General features: G+C 42.6%; 1 protein-coding gene across 5 annotated transcripts; it reads right to left on the reverse strand.

Moving 5' to 3' along the window:
* Positions 1-879: 879 nt before the first annotated feature.
* ZDHHC4 (zDHHC palmitoyltransferase 4) lies at positions 880-16,302 on the reverse strand. Of its 5 annotated transcripts, none has more exons than XM_077140560.1 (7): positions 15,898-16,301; positions 14,728-14,852; positions 13,912-13,985; positions 10,853-11,031; positions 9,396-9,521; positions 7,288-7,532; positions 880-1,219 (listed from the first exon to the last, which is right to left on the reverse strand). In XM_077140560.1, exons 2-7 carry the CDS (start codon positions 14,842-14,844, stop codon positions 932-934), a joined length of 1,029 nt encoding a protein of 342 aa, XP_076996675.1. In that variant the 5' UTR covers positions 14,845-14,852; positions 15,898-16,301; the 3' UTR covers positions 880-931. The 5 variants fall into 5 exon arrangements, with proteins under 5 accessions (XP_076996675.1, XP_076996676.1, XP_076996674.1 ...); XM_077140561.1 differs by lacking the exon at positions 15,898-16,301 and adding an exon at positions 15,564-15,657; XM_077140559.1 differs by lacking the exon at positions 15,898-16,301 and adding an exon at positions 15,412-15,641.
* Positions 16,303-17,514: the final 1,212 nt, after the last annotated feature.

Genomic DNA, 17,514 nt, shown 5'->3' on the forward strand with positions numbered 1-17,514 from the left:
CTCTCCTCGCTGACTCTCCACGGCGTTCAAAGCCTCCGCCGTTGGACTTCACCGTGCTCTCCACCGGCTTGAGCAGGCCGGTCGCAGGGAGCGGCAACTCGTCTGGAAGCGGCAACTCCCCTCGCCCTGACTCCCAGCAACAGTCCCCAGGGCCCTGGTCCCCAGTCCTCTAGAGGCCTGGCCTCTTTGGATGCTGGAGAGTACAGGAGCCGCCTGCTTCCGCTTCTGAGAACTCCTCCACTCTAAAACTTTATACGAACCTCTTTTCCAGCATTCATCTCTCTGCACTAAACCAGCAGGAGTTTTAGTTTTGGGCTTTAAAACAGGTCAGTAAAGACTTGAGAATGGCCCAAAGAGGCCAGTAGAAGGTGGCAGAAGGCCTCAAGTACAGGGAAATTCCTCGTGCCTGGTGGCTGGAACACTGGGTGAGGATGTTGGGGTGGTGAAGGAGATAATAAAGAAGCCCATGCCTTCCCCTTGGGGAGGTGGGACAGAGAAAGGGAAGGGCATGAAAGAGGATGAAGCCAAATACGAACCCAAGATGGTCACTGAGAACTTCCTGCAGGTCAGGGCATGGAGCTATGAGGCCCCTCCCATCCGGGAGCCTAGAGCCTAGGGTGGAAGCCCAAGGGGTCAGCATTACCTGGAGCCTGCAGCAGTCATCTCTAGATCCTCCAGGCCCAGGACTTCAGTTCAGACAGCCTGAGTGAACAGAGGAGCAAGGTGGATTTCTACCAGCATCTAACACTCCAGGTGAGACACTCCATAACACTAGTTTTCCCTTCCCTTCCTTACCTATGAAAGCCAATTTCTAAATATATGGCAGAAACCCAAAAAAAGTCAAACAATGCTTAGAAAATAAGTATCCAAATATACATGTGGATATACAAATATATACTATATTTAAAAGACAGTAACACTCTCTCTTTGCTTAGTTCTTCTTCTTCTCATAATGTGCAGTAGGTAGGAAGATCTCGCCCAGGTTGCCACAAATGCCCCGGGAGTAAATGTTCTGGTAGACTTGGCGCTCTGGTGACAGGGGCCCGGCTGTGTGGAGGTAGTGCTGGCACTGGGCCCAGTCCCCCCGGTACCACTCGTTAGTGGTCTGGTTGGTGGTGGCCAGGTACAGAACAAAGCACAGGTAGCCTCCCAGGAGGAAGCTCAGTATCAAGACAAACCCCAGCATGAAGACAATCCTTGGGAAAGTCAGGAACAGGTACTGGGAGCAAAGAAGAAACAGCACCATTAGGCAGGGGGACAGTGACATACACAAGGGCCAGCACCCGTCAATCCAGGTCCTGCCCACAAACACATCAGGGCTGCCTCCTCAGCTCCCCCACCTGCAGACAAATCTGACCCACCACACGTAAATCAAAACATAAACAGCAATGACAAATAGCAGTGACAAGTCCTACTAGGTAGGAGAGTTTAGCACATGATAATTGGAGTGTTCACATCAAAGGGAATGGTGCTGTGATAGTTAGCTATTAAAATAAATAAATAGAGACATCATGCATCAAAATAAAATCGAGATGAAAAGCTCAAGCTCTCTCCTAAAACAATACAATCATGAAAATATATGTATGACAATGTTCTTCATTGCACTGATTTTTACAGCCTCTCCCACAAAAGAAACAAGTTAAATGTCCACTCACAGAGGAAAAGTAAAATAAACTGAGGGATATTTGTACTTTGGAATTATGAGCCATTCAAATCGAGGTCAATTTCCACATACTAATTTTGAAAAGATGTCTGTAAAATACTGCCCAGTGAAAAAGGCAAGATACAAAACAATGTGATTCTACTTGGGTAAGAACAAAACCAACTGACTCCATGAAAATACATAGCTATATGAGTAAATATAGGAAAAAAGTCTGGAAATATACACATCAAACTGTAAAAGTGGCTACTTCTGGGAAGTGAAACTCTTTTGGGGAAGTAAAGGGGTAAGCAACAACTTCCACTTTTCACTTTAAGCACCTCTGTAATGTTTGAATTTTTATGTTATTTTTGCCATAAACAAAATGAAGAATTTTAGAATAAGTTCAGTATTTTTAAAAGTCAGGAGAAATGAGAAGTAATCATTTATTGAAACTGTTGATGGGAGAGACTTTCTTTATAAAGAAAAGAGAGATAACTTTGGTGAGGAAAAATGTTTAATTTTATACCAAAAAGAAGAAAAAGACTAACCCATTTCCAAAAGAGATACAAATAGAAAATAAACATCATAAAGGGTTAATTATCATCAATATTTAAAGAATTCAAGCAAATCAAATGAAAAGCTAAAGGACATAAACGATTCACAAAAGATGATAAATGACTACCAAACAAGGAAAGTAATCAAAGAAATAAATTTTTTAAAGGGTACCCTATATTGTCACTAGACAATTTTCAAACTAGACAAGCACCCCCTCCCAAGGCAGCACCGATGTCTGTTCTGACACAGTTTAACACTTATACACTGCTCTAGGCACAAAGCTTTTAAAAAGAAATTTGACAACATACCTGAATAAGAAAAAGAAAAGCCTTATATATGTCAACAATCTCTGACTCAGTATTTATATGTTTTAGGATCCATCCTAAAGAAATAGGCCTAAATACAAAAACAAACCATATGCACAGATTACTCATTGCAAAGGAGAAAACGGACTTTACCAATGGAAAGACCTGGTCACCTTCACCAATGGGTCAACCTTGGACTCAATGATACTACATTCCACCTGATGTAACGCAATATGGAATCCTCATTGCTAACCTACAAAGTATTTTTTCAAAAATATTTAACCCAAATGTAGCCAGGCCTCCAGAAATAACTTCCAGTTTACACCAATATAAGGGGATGGAGAAAAATTAGATGACCCATCAGGAAACAACAAATCTACAACACAGGCATTCCAAAAGACAACTAAACTAAAAAATATCAATGTCACACAAAAAAAAAGCAGGGGCAATGTCTTACATCAAATAGGCAAAAGATTCTAATGCAACACATATAAAGTGAATTCTGGTTCAGGGAGGTAAAAAGAGCTATAAAGGACATTTTTGGAACAATGGGGAAATTTGAGTATGGACTGGATCATATTACAAATTGTGAACTTTTCTCAGGTGGGAAAATAATACTGTAGTTTCATCAGAGACACAGACATTCTTGAAAGATGTGTGCTCAAGTATTTAAGGGTGAGGTAATATAATGTCTCCAATTTATTTCTAATAATACAGAAAAGATACAAACCTACACAGACCGAAAACAAAATATTGTTTATCTAGGTAGAGAACATATGGGTGTCCACATTCCAATTCTTACAACTCTTCTGGTACCTTGGGAAGTAATTGGAAAAAAATTTAAGAATAAAAACCACTGGAGGTTGAAACAACAGTGAGGTATCACCACACACCTGTCAGGATGCTGGCAAGTGTTCAGAGAACGTGGATCACTCACGTATCGCTTGTAGGCATGCAAAATGGCACATCCGCTCTAAGAAATAGTATAGTTCCTTTCAAAACCAAATATAGACTTAAAGACAACCCAGCAAATGCACTCTCAGGCATTTATTCCAGAGAAATGAAAACCTATTTCAAGCAGAAACTTTTACACAAATGTTCACAGCAGTTTTATTCATAATGGCCAAAACTTGGAAACTATCCAAATGTCCTTCAATGGGTGAATGGTGACACAAACCATGGTACCTCTATACCACGGGGTACTACTCGGCAATGAAAGGGAATGAACTATTGACACATGCACTTGGATAAATCTCACGGAAATTATGCCAAGTGAAAAAGCCAATCTCAAAAGGATACATACTGTATGACTACATTTACATAACAATCATGAAATAAGATAGTAATAGAGATGGAGAAGAGCTTAGTGGTGGTCAGGAGTCAGGGAATCAGGGAAGGGGATGGGTGTGGCTACAAAGGGATTTAAAAGGGAGACTTTTGATGATAGTACAACTGAACATCTTGATTGTGGTTATGCGAAGCCACAGACGGGACAAAACTGCATAGAGCTGCACACACAACAAATGAGTGCATGCGTAACTGGTGGAATCCGAATCAGCTCTGTGGATTATGCCAATGTAAATTTCTTGGTTTTGGTATGGTATGTGACTGCATGGGATGTGGGCATGGGGGAGGAAGAGGTGGCCTCCTGCAAATCTATAATTATTTCAAAATAGAAGTTTAAAAAAAACACAGTGGCTGTAGGACTAAGGTATGTGTCTCAGTGGCTGTAGGACTAAGGTATGTGTCTATGTAAGCATTCTGTCATGCTAAGAAAATTATTTTTTTAAGTGCTTTTAAAACAAATAGATGTCAAATTTTCTGAAAAGCTTTTTAGCATCTATGGAAATAATTAATGAACTTATTTCTTACATTTAATAATATACGACATGACATTAACCAATTTCCTAATGCTGGGTCAACTACTGGAATACATTCCACTTGTTCATGGTATATTATTTTAAAAACAAACACAAAAGAACAACCAAATTAATAGGCTGAGTCCTTGATCTTGGGGTTCACCCTTATGAAACTAATCCCTGCAAAGGATAGGCTAAGCCTACTTAAAATTAGGCCTAAGAGTCACCCCCAGAAAACCTCTTTTGTTGCTCAGACATGGCAACTGAACTGACTGCCCTCTCCCCTCTATGTGGAACATGACTCCCAGGGATGTAAATCTCCCTTGCAACTTGGGACAGAAATCATGGGATGAGCTGGGACTTGGCATCTAAGGATTGAGAAAACATTATCCACCAAAAGAAGGAAGAGAGAAATGAGACAAAATAAAGTATCAGCAGCTGAGAGATTTCAAACAGAGTCAAGAGGTTATCCTGGAGGTTATTCTTACACATTATACAGATATCCCTTTAGAGTGGCTAGAGGGAAGTACTGAAACTGTAGAGCTGTGTTCCAGCAGTCACGTTTCGTAAAGATGATTATATAATGATATAGCTTTTGCAAAGTGACTGTTTGACTATGAAAACTTTGTGTCTGATGCTCCTTTTATCTACAGTATGACAGATGAGTAAAAAATATGGATAAAAAATAAACAAGTAATAGAGGAACAAGGTTAAAATAAATTGCGTAGATTGAAATACTAGTGGTCAGTTAGGGGTATGGTATGTATTTTTTTTTTATTCCTTTTGCTGGAGAGATGCAAATGTTCAAAAAAATTATCACTGTGATGAATACACAACTTTGCGATGATATTAGTAAGCCACTGACTGTACACCATGTATGGAATGTCAAGAATGTTATGTTTGTTTGCAAAAGTTTACAATAAAAATATTAAAAAGAAAAAAAATCGACCCGAGGAAAAATTAGGCAATTAACTGAAAAAAATGACTGCTATTTTCTACAAATGAAGTAGAAATCTTCTAGCAACCAAGTGATTTTTATAAGGAATGGCTTCAACACATATATTCTGGTAAACTGATTTAGACTAGAGTACAGAACAATTCAATAAGGAAAGAAAAGTCTTTTCAACAAATGATGCTGGGACAACTGGCTATCCACATGCTAAAAGAATGAACTTGGACACCTTCCTTACACCATATATAAAAATTAACTCAAAATGGATCAAAGATCTAAATGTAGAGCTAAAACTATAAAACTCTTAGAAGTAAACATAGGTATAAATCTTAGGATCTTGAATTAGGCACTAGTTTCTTAGGTATGATACCAGATTTGCAAGCAGTCAAAGAAAATTCTATAAACTGGACTTAAAAACTTTTGTGCTTCAAATAAAATATTTTTTAAAAAATGAAAAGACAACCCATAGAAGGGAAAAAAAAATTAAATCTTATACTTAATAAAGATCTTATTATCCAGAATACATAAAGAATACTTCAATAATAAAAGGCAGCCCAATTTAAAATATGGGCAAAGGATTTGAACATAAATTTCTCCAAAGAAGATATATAAGTGATCAGTGAGCACCTGAAAGGATACTCAACATCACTGTCATCAGGAAAATGCAAATCAAAACTACAATGAGTACCACATCATATCCATTAGGATGGCTATAATAAAAAAGATAGATAATAACAACGGTTGGTGAGAATGTGGGGAAATTGGAACCCTCAGGAATGTAAAACAGTGCAGTGCTTTGGAAAAAGTCTGACAGTTCCTTGAATGAGTAAACATAGCATTAGCCTATGACCCAGCAATTCCACTCCTAAGTATAAACCCAAAAGAAATGAAAATTTATGTTTAAACAAATCTTGTACATGAATGTTCACAGCAGCATTATTCTTAAGAATATGCTTAAGAATACTCTTTTAAGAGCCAGAAAGTGGAAACACCCAACTGTCTATCAGTAATGAATGGGTAAACAAAACATGGTCTATCCACAGAATGGGATAACAAGGAATGAAGTACTGATTCCTGCTACAGCACGGTGGGACCTTGAAAACGTTATGCTAAATGAAAGAAGCTAATGACAAAAGACCACAAATTATGAGATTTCATTTATACAAAATGTCCAAATTAGACTAATTCACAGACAGAAAGTCGAACAGTGGTTACAGAGGCTGGAGAAAGGGAAGAACAGAGAGTAACCAATAAGCATGGGATTTTGGGGGGATGATGAAAATATCCTAAAATTGACTGTGGTGATGGTTGTACAACTCTGTGAATATACTGAAATGACTGAACTGTACGTTCTGAGAGGGTGAATTTTATGGTATTTGAATAACATCTTGTGCTGGTTTGAATCTGTCATGTACTCCAGAAAAGCCTATGTTCTTTTAATCTATCTCTGTGGATGCAAACCTATTGTGGGTGGGACCTTTTGATCAGGTTGTTTCCATGGAGATGAGACCCACCCAATTCAAGATGGGTCTTAATCCTTTACTGGAGTCCTTTAAGAGAGCTCAGGGAGAGCGAGAGGTGAAAAGAAAACACTACAGGAGAAGCTAAGAGAGAAAGAAATGCCCAGAGACATTTTGGAGACAGCCACTGAAACCAGAACCAGGAAGGAAGATGAGCAGATATCACCATGTGCCTTCCTATGTGACAGGAATCCCAGGTGCCAGCAGCCTTTCCCCAGAGAAGGTATCTTCTTCTTGATGCCTTAATTCAGACATATTCATGGCCTTAGAACTGTAATTTGTAACCTAATAAATCCCCTTTGAAAAAGCCAACCCACTTCTAGTATACACATTACAGCAGCTTTAACAAACCAAAATATACCTCAATTTTTTAAAAAAGGAACAGCTCCATGTTATAACTGGGAATGCCCCTCTTCCAACCAAAGTCAAAAATGGAGACCAACAGCATAATTACCTGAATAAGAAAGGTGATGTCAACCACTTGGGTGTGTCCAAGGTCATCGATGTATGTCTCCAGGTGCAGATCTGACAAGAACACCAACTGGACTAGAAATGTAGCGCTTACACTGGCCACGCTGGCAGCCGAGGCTGTCAACGTCAAGAGGTAGATGAGGAAGTACCTGGCGTTCCAGGCCCCAATGCAGTTGTTCACCCAAACACAATGATGGTCAAAACGGTGCACACACCAGTTACACACCCCTGCACAGAAATGGGGGAGTGGCAAGCCTGGGTCAGTCCCTGTAGAAATCATGACACTATGCACACCTTCTTAGAGTCATACAACCAGACAACGGGCAGTGTGAGCTGGGGAAAGTGGCAGCTGCTGCCACCAAGCTTTTAGAACTGCACTGCCCAGTAAAGCAGCCACTGGCCACATGTGGGTACTCAACACTTGAAATGTGGCCACAAGAAAAATTCAAAAGAATACTTTGTGGATACTGATAAATTGAGAGTTGCCTTTTAATTTATGCAATATTTATTTGAATTTAGTGTGACTAATAAGGTGACCCAAGAGATCGTGATTCTACTTAACTTGGACATAGTTTCAAAACCAATGTTTTTGCTTCAAAGTCAAATCAATTTTTCTAATAAAGATGAACCATTCCATCAGTGTAGTGTATGGATAGTAAAGGAAAAGGCATTCATGGTACTTGATTCTGTCATTGGAAAACTTTTAAGAATATTTGGAATAGCTTGGGTATCTGAATCTACTTTTCCGATTGCAACTTTTATGAACTCTAAATACAGATCAAGTATGAAAATTTCAGCATCCGAATTGAGATGTGCTACAGATGTAAAATAAACTCCATATTTCAAAGACATAGTGTGAAAAAGAATATAACCTACTTCATGAATAACTTCTTCATTAATTACAGGTTAAAATGATATTTTGGATATGTTGGGTTAAATAAAGTAAATAATTAAAATTAATTTTACCTATTTCTTTTTTACTTTTGTGATCTGGCAACTGGAAAACTTATCACGTATGTGGCTCATATATGTTTCCATTGGACAGTGTTGTCTGGACTCTTGGGCACTATCCAAAAGACTAGGCTTGCCAGAACTGAAATCAGCAATCACAACATCACCTCTAGAAACCTCCCTTGGGCAGCAGGCCCTGCTTGCTATGCCCAGTGTGAGGGCAAAAGAAGGACTGCTACAACCAGCACTGAGTGTTGCCCAACTACACCAGAACACAAGGCCTTCCCCCAGGCACCGGGGGGAAACCACCAGCGGCCTCTAAGAGCAAAGACCATCCTGACTGTGGACCCGTGGCCTCTGCTTTTAGATTCTGTAACAACTTCCGGGAAGATGGCAGAATAGAATAGGTTGAATTTATCCCTGCTCCAAAAAACAGCTAGAGAAGGGACAGAAAAAAGACTGGGAGAGCAATTCCAGGGTAAATGACCTGGGAGGGTCTTCCACACCACCTAGGGAGGCCGTGGTTGAAAAAGCAGAAGACCTGAAATGGTCATAGCAGCACTGTTCACAATTGCCAAAAGATGGAAACAATCCAGTGTCCATCAACAGAGAGTGGATTAACAAAATGTGGTATATCCATATGATGGAATATTATGCAGCAGTAAGACAAAATGACGTCCTGAACCACATGACAAGATGGCTGAGCCTTAAGGACATAATGTTGTGTGAGATAAGCTAGATACAACAGGATAGATACTGTATGATTCCACTTTTATGAACATGGTAAAGGTAAAATCAGAGGTTTATAATACAGAATATAGGGGACCTAGAGATAAACAGAAGCTTGAGATGGGTGAACAGTTTGCTAATGATGTTGAACTTAATGGTAAGGAAATGACAGATGTGAAGGCGGTTCACTACTATATTGAAGGTGAACATGTGAGAGGGGTTGTATAGACTCATGTGTACCACCAATTAACATTACAAATATAAATCAGTTTTTGCATGAACTACTGCAAAGGTACGAATCTTGTACAGAGTGTATAATTTCGGGTAGAGGGGAAAAATGATATTGCATGCTAGATGTCTGTAACACTCCCTGACAAAGCACACGTGGTTCTCAGCGAGATCTATACTTACTGCAGTGCTTAGAACGAGCTGGTTTCCTTAAATCACAAGTGGGGCACCTGGTGTTCTTCAGAAACATCACTTCATCGAATTCATAAACTTGAAGAAGCAGCAATTCATTTGTTTTTGTTATAGTCCCTGAGAAAGTAAAGACAAAGGTCAGCATCTAGCAATGCTGTAGAACAGATGTCCACAAAACCTGTCCTGAGAAGCAGAATTAAAACTGCTATATTTAACATTTTCAATAACTCATATATTTTTAAGCATTTTTCATTTGAAACATAACATAAATACAAAAAAAAAAGAAACAGAAAAAGCAATAATTTCCAAAGTATGCTCGAACAAGCAGCTACAGAACACATTTCATAGTTTGGCACAGTTTACCATTCCACAATTTCAGGTTTTTCCTTCTAGCTGCTCCAAAACACTAGAGGCTAAAAGAAATGTTAATATAGTGATTTAGTAGTCATACTCACTTGTTAAATCCTATTTTCTCTGCTATAACTCCTCTTTCTCCTTTGATCCTTCTCCCACTCTGTAAGGATCTTTGAATTTTTTCATGTTGAAAAGGGGTGTGGATAATATGGGATAGGGGAATGGAATTAGTTGATATTTTTAGAGAGGCTGGCCTCTCTGGGTTTCAAGGCTTAAACTAACTCACATTTTATAACAGCTTAATGATACATAATTTAGATACCCAATTCACTCATTTAAAGGATACAATTCAGTGGCTTTTAGAATATTCAGAGTTGTACAACCATCACAATCAATTTTAGATCATTTTTGTCTCCCCAAAAAGAAAATCCACATCCGTTAGCTACCACCCTTCAATCTTCCAATTACCCTACCCCACCCCCAAGCCCTAAGTAGCCATCACTGGAAAAAGAAACTATGTACCCATTAGCAGCCACTCCCCATTCCTCCCTGAGCCCAGTCTCTGGCAGCCATTAATCGATTTCTTAGCCCTATGATCATATGATCCCATTTATATGAAATATCAAGATTTATGCTATAATGTGGATGAAGCTTGAAAACATTACGCTAAGTGAAAGAAGCCAGACACCAAAGAACTAGCTTCTTTCACTTCGTATAATGTTTTCAGGTTCATCCATGTTGTACCATGAATCAATACTTCATTCTTTTATGGCTAACCAATATTCCATTGTTTATTATGCCAATTTTGTTTATCCATTCATCAGTTAATAGACATCTGGGTGTTTCTACATTTTGGCTACTTGAATAGTGCTGCTATGAACGTTCATGTACAAGTTTTCACATAAACATATGTTTTCATTTTTCTTGGGTATACACAGAAGAGCAGAATTGCTAGGGCTCTGTTTAATCAGTTGAGGAAATGTTGCATTTTACATTCCAACCAGCAACATATGAGGATTACAGTTTGCCCACATCTTCACAAACACTTGCAACTACTGGTCTTTTTGGCCCCTTCACACCAACTATCAACTTACCAGGGTTGGTTATACAACTTAGGGCAAAAAAACACAGGTTTACAAACAGCAGCAGATAAGGCAGAAGAAGGTAATACAAGGAGAACTCCAGCTCCTGACAGAAGCCAAATATTTCCCAGGTGTATTCGGCATAAACCATCCCTTGCAAGATGAGGTGCAGAATGATGAAGGTGTAGTTTCTGAAAGGAAACAGGCACAGGGCTTGTTCACTGCAGACCTTCTCCGTGCATAAAATACTAAGTAACCAAGTAACCAATGGCCCACCACTTCCTTTGGCCTAGAAATAGTAAAAATTAAATAAGAAACTATACGAAATTCTTCACAAATAATAAATGTTATCTATTAGTCTCATCTTTGTTTGAAGTTGGGTTTCAATATCAGTATGTATTTCTTTTTAAAGAAATGCATGTCAATATTTTCCCACTCTTCAAATACAGCAGTTTCAAAGCAGACATGTCCAAATGCAGGTCAGTGTATCTTATTTTTATGAATCTTTTTAAAGGATTTTAAAGAGATACAAAATTTGGACATCTATAAGCAAAGCCCACCACAGGAAATGGTTACTGGACAGTCACTGTTTGTTAGATAGTCACCATTCAAGGGGAATTTCAGAGCTGGAAGAAAACTCCAAAACAATGTAGCACACAGTGTGTTTTATTTCCGCTCCAGCCATCAATTTGAAATACCACAGAATTTATCATGATGATGCTACTTCAGAAAACATTTAGTCCAATTTCCTCTTTTCTTTCTCAATGAGAAACAGGTCCTAAGAACTCCTAAGTCACTAATTACCTTGGCCTCAGCTGCAGAGTTTACAGGATGGTAGGGTTAGGCCTAGAAACAATGATCCCTTTTTAAAAATATTACTTAAATGAAGCATTCATTACAGGTAAAATTAAATTCATCTGGCATTTGATAGGATGTCAGAATGCTCCAAATGAAATACTGCAAATAATAATCACAATTTTTCCCCAAATATCTCAAATTTGGGGGGCACTCGGTCCAAGGCAGAGGATGTGAATCACTGGTCGGTGCTCAGGAACACATCCGCAAAATGACAACAGAGACTGTCATCCATCACCCCTCTTTCCCAGCATCCCTGGTATTTCCCATGTTGGTAACCTGCAAGGCAAGAGATTAGATACGGGCCATCTCCTGGACATTTCCTACTGCTGTCATCCCCACCTGCAGCTGCCGGCCCCAACCCCACCCCACTTCCACCCCAGCACAGAACCTCATCTGCACCCGTCAGTGGGACTGAGCCCATTTCCTGTGGGTTCCAGAGACAGCTGGGGTTGCTCTGGGCCCAAGTGGACAAACTGGTACCTCCCTGCTGTAGCCAGTTCAGATTCAGAGCTCCCCACAGAGAGTGAGCTCCCCAGTTGGCCATCTGACTCCATTGTCTATCTGTCCCCTCCCCCAGCACCACCCTGTTCACGTCCTGAACCCCAGGGAGTGGGAAGCAGCAGGGACCCACTTTCCTATCCTATTCCAGAGGCTGATCCTTTCTCCCTGGACAATCAAAGCCATAGCCCAAGACTCTCTCCAAAATGAACCTATTTCAATCTCAAAACCTGCCTGGACTCACCCTGCTAATGGCCTGCTAATGCCCAGCATGGGGACCAAGGGATAGGGCCTTCTATTCCAGCCTTCTCCTGAGAGCTAGAGTAGACCTCAGAGCTATCTGAATAAATATCAGCTCTGTGAAACTAACACAACTTTCACAGGCAGCCAAATGCTTAGCAATTTCTTGGAGAGGCACAATTTCCCTCAGAAGTCACAGGAATGGGATTCCCCACAGAACCAAGTATATAAAACCAACTGGGATTTTCAGTTACTGATTGACCGCAGAATTCAGCACTCTTTGATAGCTCAATTGAGGCATCTAAAAATAAAGTTCCTTTTAATGGTGTGGAGAAAGCTCAAGAACATCCTTCAGGGTGAACAAATAGGGCAGGAGGCTAAGAGACAGGGCCAGGAGGTTGACAGGTGCAGGAACTCCGCAGACTCTAGAGACAGTACAGGTGTAGCGGCAGAGAAAGGGTGGGCCCCCTTCCCCTCTTGCCTATTTACTCAACCTGTCCATCTCAACCTCCCTGCTGGGCTTCCTTCTCCCTCCTCTGCCTCTCGCCACCTCACCCCACTGTGTACCATCATGTCCTGCTAAGCCTGTGGAGTTGCAGGAAGTGGGAGGGCGAGGAAAAAAAGGGTGAGCGGTGACGCAGCTCAGATGAGGAAAGCCAGCCCAGCTGCAGAGCATGTGAGCTCACCAGAGAGCCACAGAGGGCCACCTGGCTGCAGCTACCCAAACCCTAGGTGGCATCATAGCCAAGGAAGCCACAGGGGGTTGCAAAAACTGTAACCCACAATATGAGACTTTTTCCCTTAGTTAATGCACATCCATCTGAAAATAAATAGTAACAGTCACACTGGAACTTAAACAATCACGTCTACCTAGAAGTTTGTTGTGGGAATTAAAGGAGATGATGATGTACGTAAAGCACATAAAAATCCATAAGTACTTATTCTGTCTTGCTTTCCAGCACATTTGACATTGCTTGGGTAAGTACTCAAATAACAGTGACAATATACCAACTCCTCTCCCTCTTCCCTGACTCTCTCTACTAGGGCCCCCGAGGCGATCTCAGCTGTGGTGTCAATGTGGGTCTCGTCACCAAGTGTGGCCTGAACACAACACCTCTGCATGGGACAGCGTGCCTGTGCTAGTGTGCCTGTGCCATCGTCTGCACTGCCTTAACCAGGCAAAGCAGGAAGGCTACTTCTCAGCTGCATGATGCAAACAGGGCAGGTAACAGGGCTATAAAGCCCAAAGGGGACTTCATAAATCCCCACATCAACCCTCTCTTGCCTCACAAATGCAGAAAATGAAGTTCCATAACAAGTGACTCATCAAACAGCCACACATTGAATAAGAAAGGTTCTAAACCCAGGACTTGCCATCCTCTCCAGCATCCTCCCCCCTACTGTGCCAAAGGATAGCAACAAGTGATGGTCAAAACAGAAAAGAGGATAATATTTAAACTCTGAGATATAAATACCGTGTATGCAAGAAGTAATGGAGCAATCTCTGTATGGCTCTCTGAAGGCATTCTGGAATTATATAGGAAAATAGCTGAAACAAAAGAAAAGAGGAAGACCAGTTTTATTTCTTACTCCACCCACTCCCAAACCCATTAGATTCTCCATCTACAGTGATAGGCCAGTTTCAGCCTGTGGGCGAGAGGAGATCCAAGAAGGAATAAAGAAGAGGACTTCCTCAGATGGCCTGCCTTTGATGTCAACTCCAAGCCTGACCCCAAAGAAGGCACAGTGTCAGAGTCTTCGGAGGAAGGGAGGTGAGCAGAGGAATGAATCTGTAATGCTGAGTGAATGCCATTCTCTCCTTGCCCTGAGTTCAATCCCAGCCCCAGAGCCCACCCAGTTCAATGGGCATTACCTTGTCTTTCCCAAGTCAACCCCTTCCTGAGGGCAGCTTACCGTCACTCGCTTGATCCCCAAAGGAGGGTGGGTGGCCTGACCCTCAGCTCTGTGCTCACACATTTGCCAATTTCACCCATCAAACCCCGCAAGGCAGACAACACCCATATACATGCCTGATGACAGGCATCGAATCCAGAGGAAAACAGCCAACCTTGAGGATGCTATCTCATTATCTCAAAGCATCATTACAAGATTACTTTCGGTAGTAACAAAAAAAGAGAGAGAGAGAGAGATTTTCAAGTATATCACAACTGCCATAAAAGAAAGAATAGGAAAACAAATAAATGCAAATGGCACCCCTTTTTCTGTCCTGTCAGGAAAAAAGTGGGCAGCTGGGTGGGTTGACATTTAGGGGTGCCCAAGCATCGAATTACCTTTGCTCCTCCCCAGACCAGGCCTTTCAAACTATGGCTTTTCGAGCAGAAGCAGATGACAACAACGCCAATCAGCATCAAGGCCAGGTAGCACAGGAAGAGAAACAGAAAGTCCATCCCGGGGGCTACAATGGAACAGAAAGGGCGTGACTATGACTGCCGGGTTTATTCCATGGCACACATTCTTGGCATCAACTGCCTAAATGGCTCCCAAAGCTGAATTAAGCATACATCCCAGAACCCCACTGCTCTTTGGCAGGGCCTCCCAGAAGGTCCCAAGCTCTCTCTTCTTAGAGTTTCCAAATCTAATGCAGTGGTTGGTCTTTGGGAGCATCTCCTGCCTGCAAATTCCAAAATAAAGTGGGGAGGAAAATGCAACCACCCTTCCTACCCCCAGCAACAAATTATTCTTTCACTTCCTTAAATATAGTCACATAGATATTCATACAAAATGTACCCAAATGACTCTGCTGACAAAGCCATTGGAAAAAGTATCCTCTAGAGGCAGGCAGGGCTCCTGAGCCCAGGACCAGCTTTGTGTCTTATAAAGTTTCCCTCCAGGACAGTGGCCACAACCATCAAGGGTCACCCACGGAACCAGAGTCAACACACAATCTTGCACAAATTTAGCCTTTGGCAGTGACTGGACATGACATCGACAAACCAAAACAGCACCACTTTCACCTGAGGCTGCCCACAAGCTGATGAAGGTTGAAAGGCTAACCACCGCACACTCATGTTTTGTTTGTTTCTTTTTTGTACCAGACTGACATGTCTCCAAGGGAACAAATGAATTCTCCACAAACCAAGGCACTTAGGAAACTGGAAATGGTTACTTTGGGACTTAGCAGATAAGATTCTGGGCAGGAATTCCAATCGAGGTAATCAAACCAGAAACTATTCATGTGATTATAAGGCAGAGGAACCAAAGTAGGTGCGGCAATTCTCAGGAGATTTGGGGTCCGCAGCCCACACAGTTCTCTTGGTTGGATAATTTTCAGCCGGCAACTCTGGCAGTTCTTCTCCAAACAGTCGCAGAAAATTCAGACAGCATCTCCTCTTGCGCAACGGTGAGCACCTGGCACCAGGCGCGGCTCCCAGAGCTGCAGGAGACATGATTCCTCCAGGAGGCTGGATCTGGCTGGAGAGACGGATCAATTAAACACTCACATGAGACGGAAGAGGAGTCAGAGGCTGGAATACAACGTAAGAAAGGGTCAGGAAGTCGGGGACGCTGAAGCCCCACAGGGCGAACGCGTTAGACTTTGCCAGAGCAGCTAATGGAATTACACAGGCCGGGCGCCCTGGGTCGCGGCGTCCTTCTCTATCTCCCGGCCTCCCGGAGGCTTCGGCGGGAGGGTCTGTGCCGGGGCTTTCTCCGGGGGCCGGAGGTCAAGTGGGCAGAGGGGTGCGGCAGGCTCAGGGGCAGACGTGGCCCTCGGAGGGGACGTGCCCGGGCCCCGGGCGGGTGGAGGTGGGACTGCGGTCCCGGACGGAGTGGTAAGGACAAACAGACAGAGAGAAGAGGCCCCGCCGACCCACCGGGGGTCAGAGAACTCGGCTGAGGACGCTTCCGGCGGACGGTGACCCCGGCGCGCCGCGACCCCGGAGAGACCGACTTCCGGCGGAAGTGCGGGGGTCCGCCGCCGCGGGCGAATGTGCCGGTGTCTTGCGCGCTTGGCTGGCATCTCGCGGTCCGCACTGTCAGCTACGAACCCTGGTCCACCCCCACGGCTTGGAGATCTCGGGTTTTAGCGCGTCGTCGCCCTAAGTTTTAAAAAACGGCTGTTCTGGGCCTGGTGCGGGCGAGGACGCCGCTCCACGCCTGGGCAGGCGGACCCGGGCGGACACACTGCGGGGGCTTAAATACTGTGTCTCTGCAGGGAGCAGGGCTTGCTTACAGCCAGCCACCCCATTGGGATCTGTCCGAACCATGCCAGCATCTTACACCGCAGAGATAGAAGGCACAGCATGTGTCTGAGATTGAGCTCTGGTGTGTGTGTGTGTGTGTGTGTTCGCACCTGCTGTCTCCGAAGGGCTATGAACATCCTGCCCCTGGGGGCAGCGACAATTGCTAGACCACCAACCTTCAGGATAAGAGGGAAGGCTGTTTAATGACGGGCAGGCCTGGGATGAGAACTGTTTCCAAACATAGCTTAGAGAAGACCCCTGTGGAGTGTTGCCTTGTTCTGGATGCCTCAGCGCCTCGGTATCCTCTGAAACCAGTCTATTCTTGACACTTTTGAAAACCTGTCTGTACCTGAGCCAGTCCTCCCCGCCCTCTGAGGAGAAGTCTCTGATCTCCAAACACTGCCCTTAAAGCTCTTCTCTTTTCCTATTTCTCCTTGTCCAGCTTCTTGATTCTTTTTCTTTTGACTTTAAGTCAAAAGAAAGAAAAAACAACAGCAACAACAAAAAACTTTTACCAAGCTGTAACCTTCTCCTCTAGACATTGTGTTGGATGGTCTTCCTGAACTTGTAGACACAGAATTGGGGTGGGGGGCGGGTCAGGCGACGTGAGAAGACTCGGGCTTATGGACAGAGCTCCATCACAGATCCAGGGTGGGCTGTATTTCATGGATGTCTGGAGCTGACTCACCACCCAGATGTTGAATACTAAGTTGGTGGTATTTTGAGTTATTTTTTTGGCTCATAAATTCAAACTTTCATTTTTATCCCAATTCATTTTTTTCTGGATGGTTTCCTTTCAGACTAAATTTGAATCATGGTTTGATCATATTTAGAAATTGCCTTTCTTCAAATTTTTAAAATTTACACAAATAGCAC

Source organism: Tamandua tetradactyla, chromosome 23 (genome assembly GCF_023851605.1).
Source record: "Tamandua tetradactyla isolate mTamTet1 chromosome 23, mTamTet1.pri, whole genome shotgun sequence".
In the NCBI taxonomy this organism is placed as follows: Eukaryota; Metazoa; Chordata; class Mammalia; order Pilosa; family Myrmecophagidae; genus Tamandua; species Tamandua tetradactyla.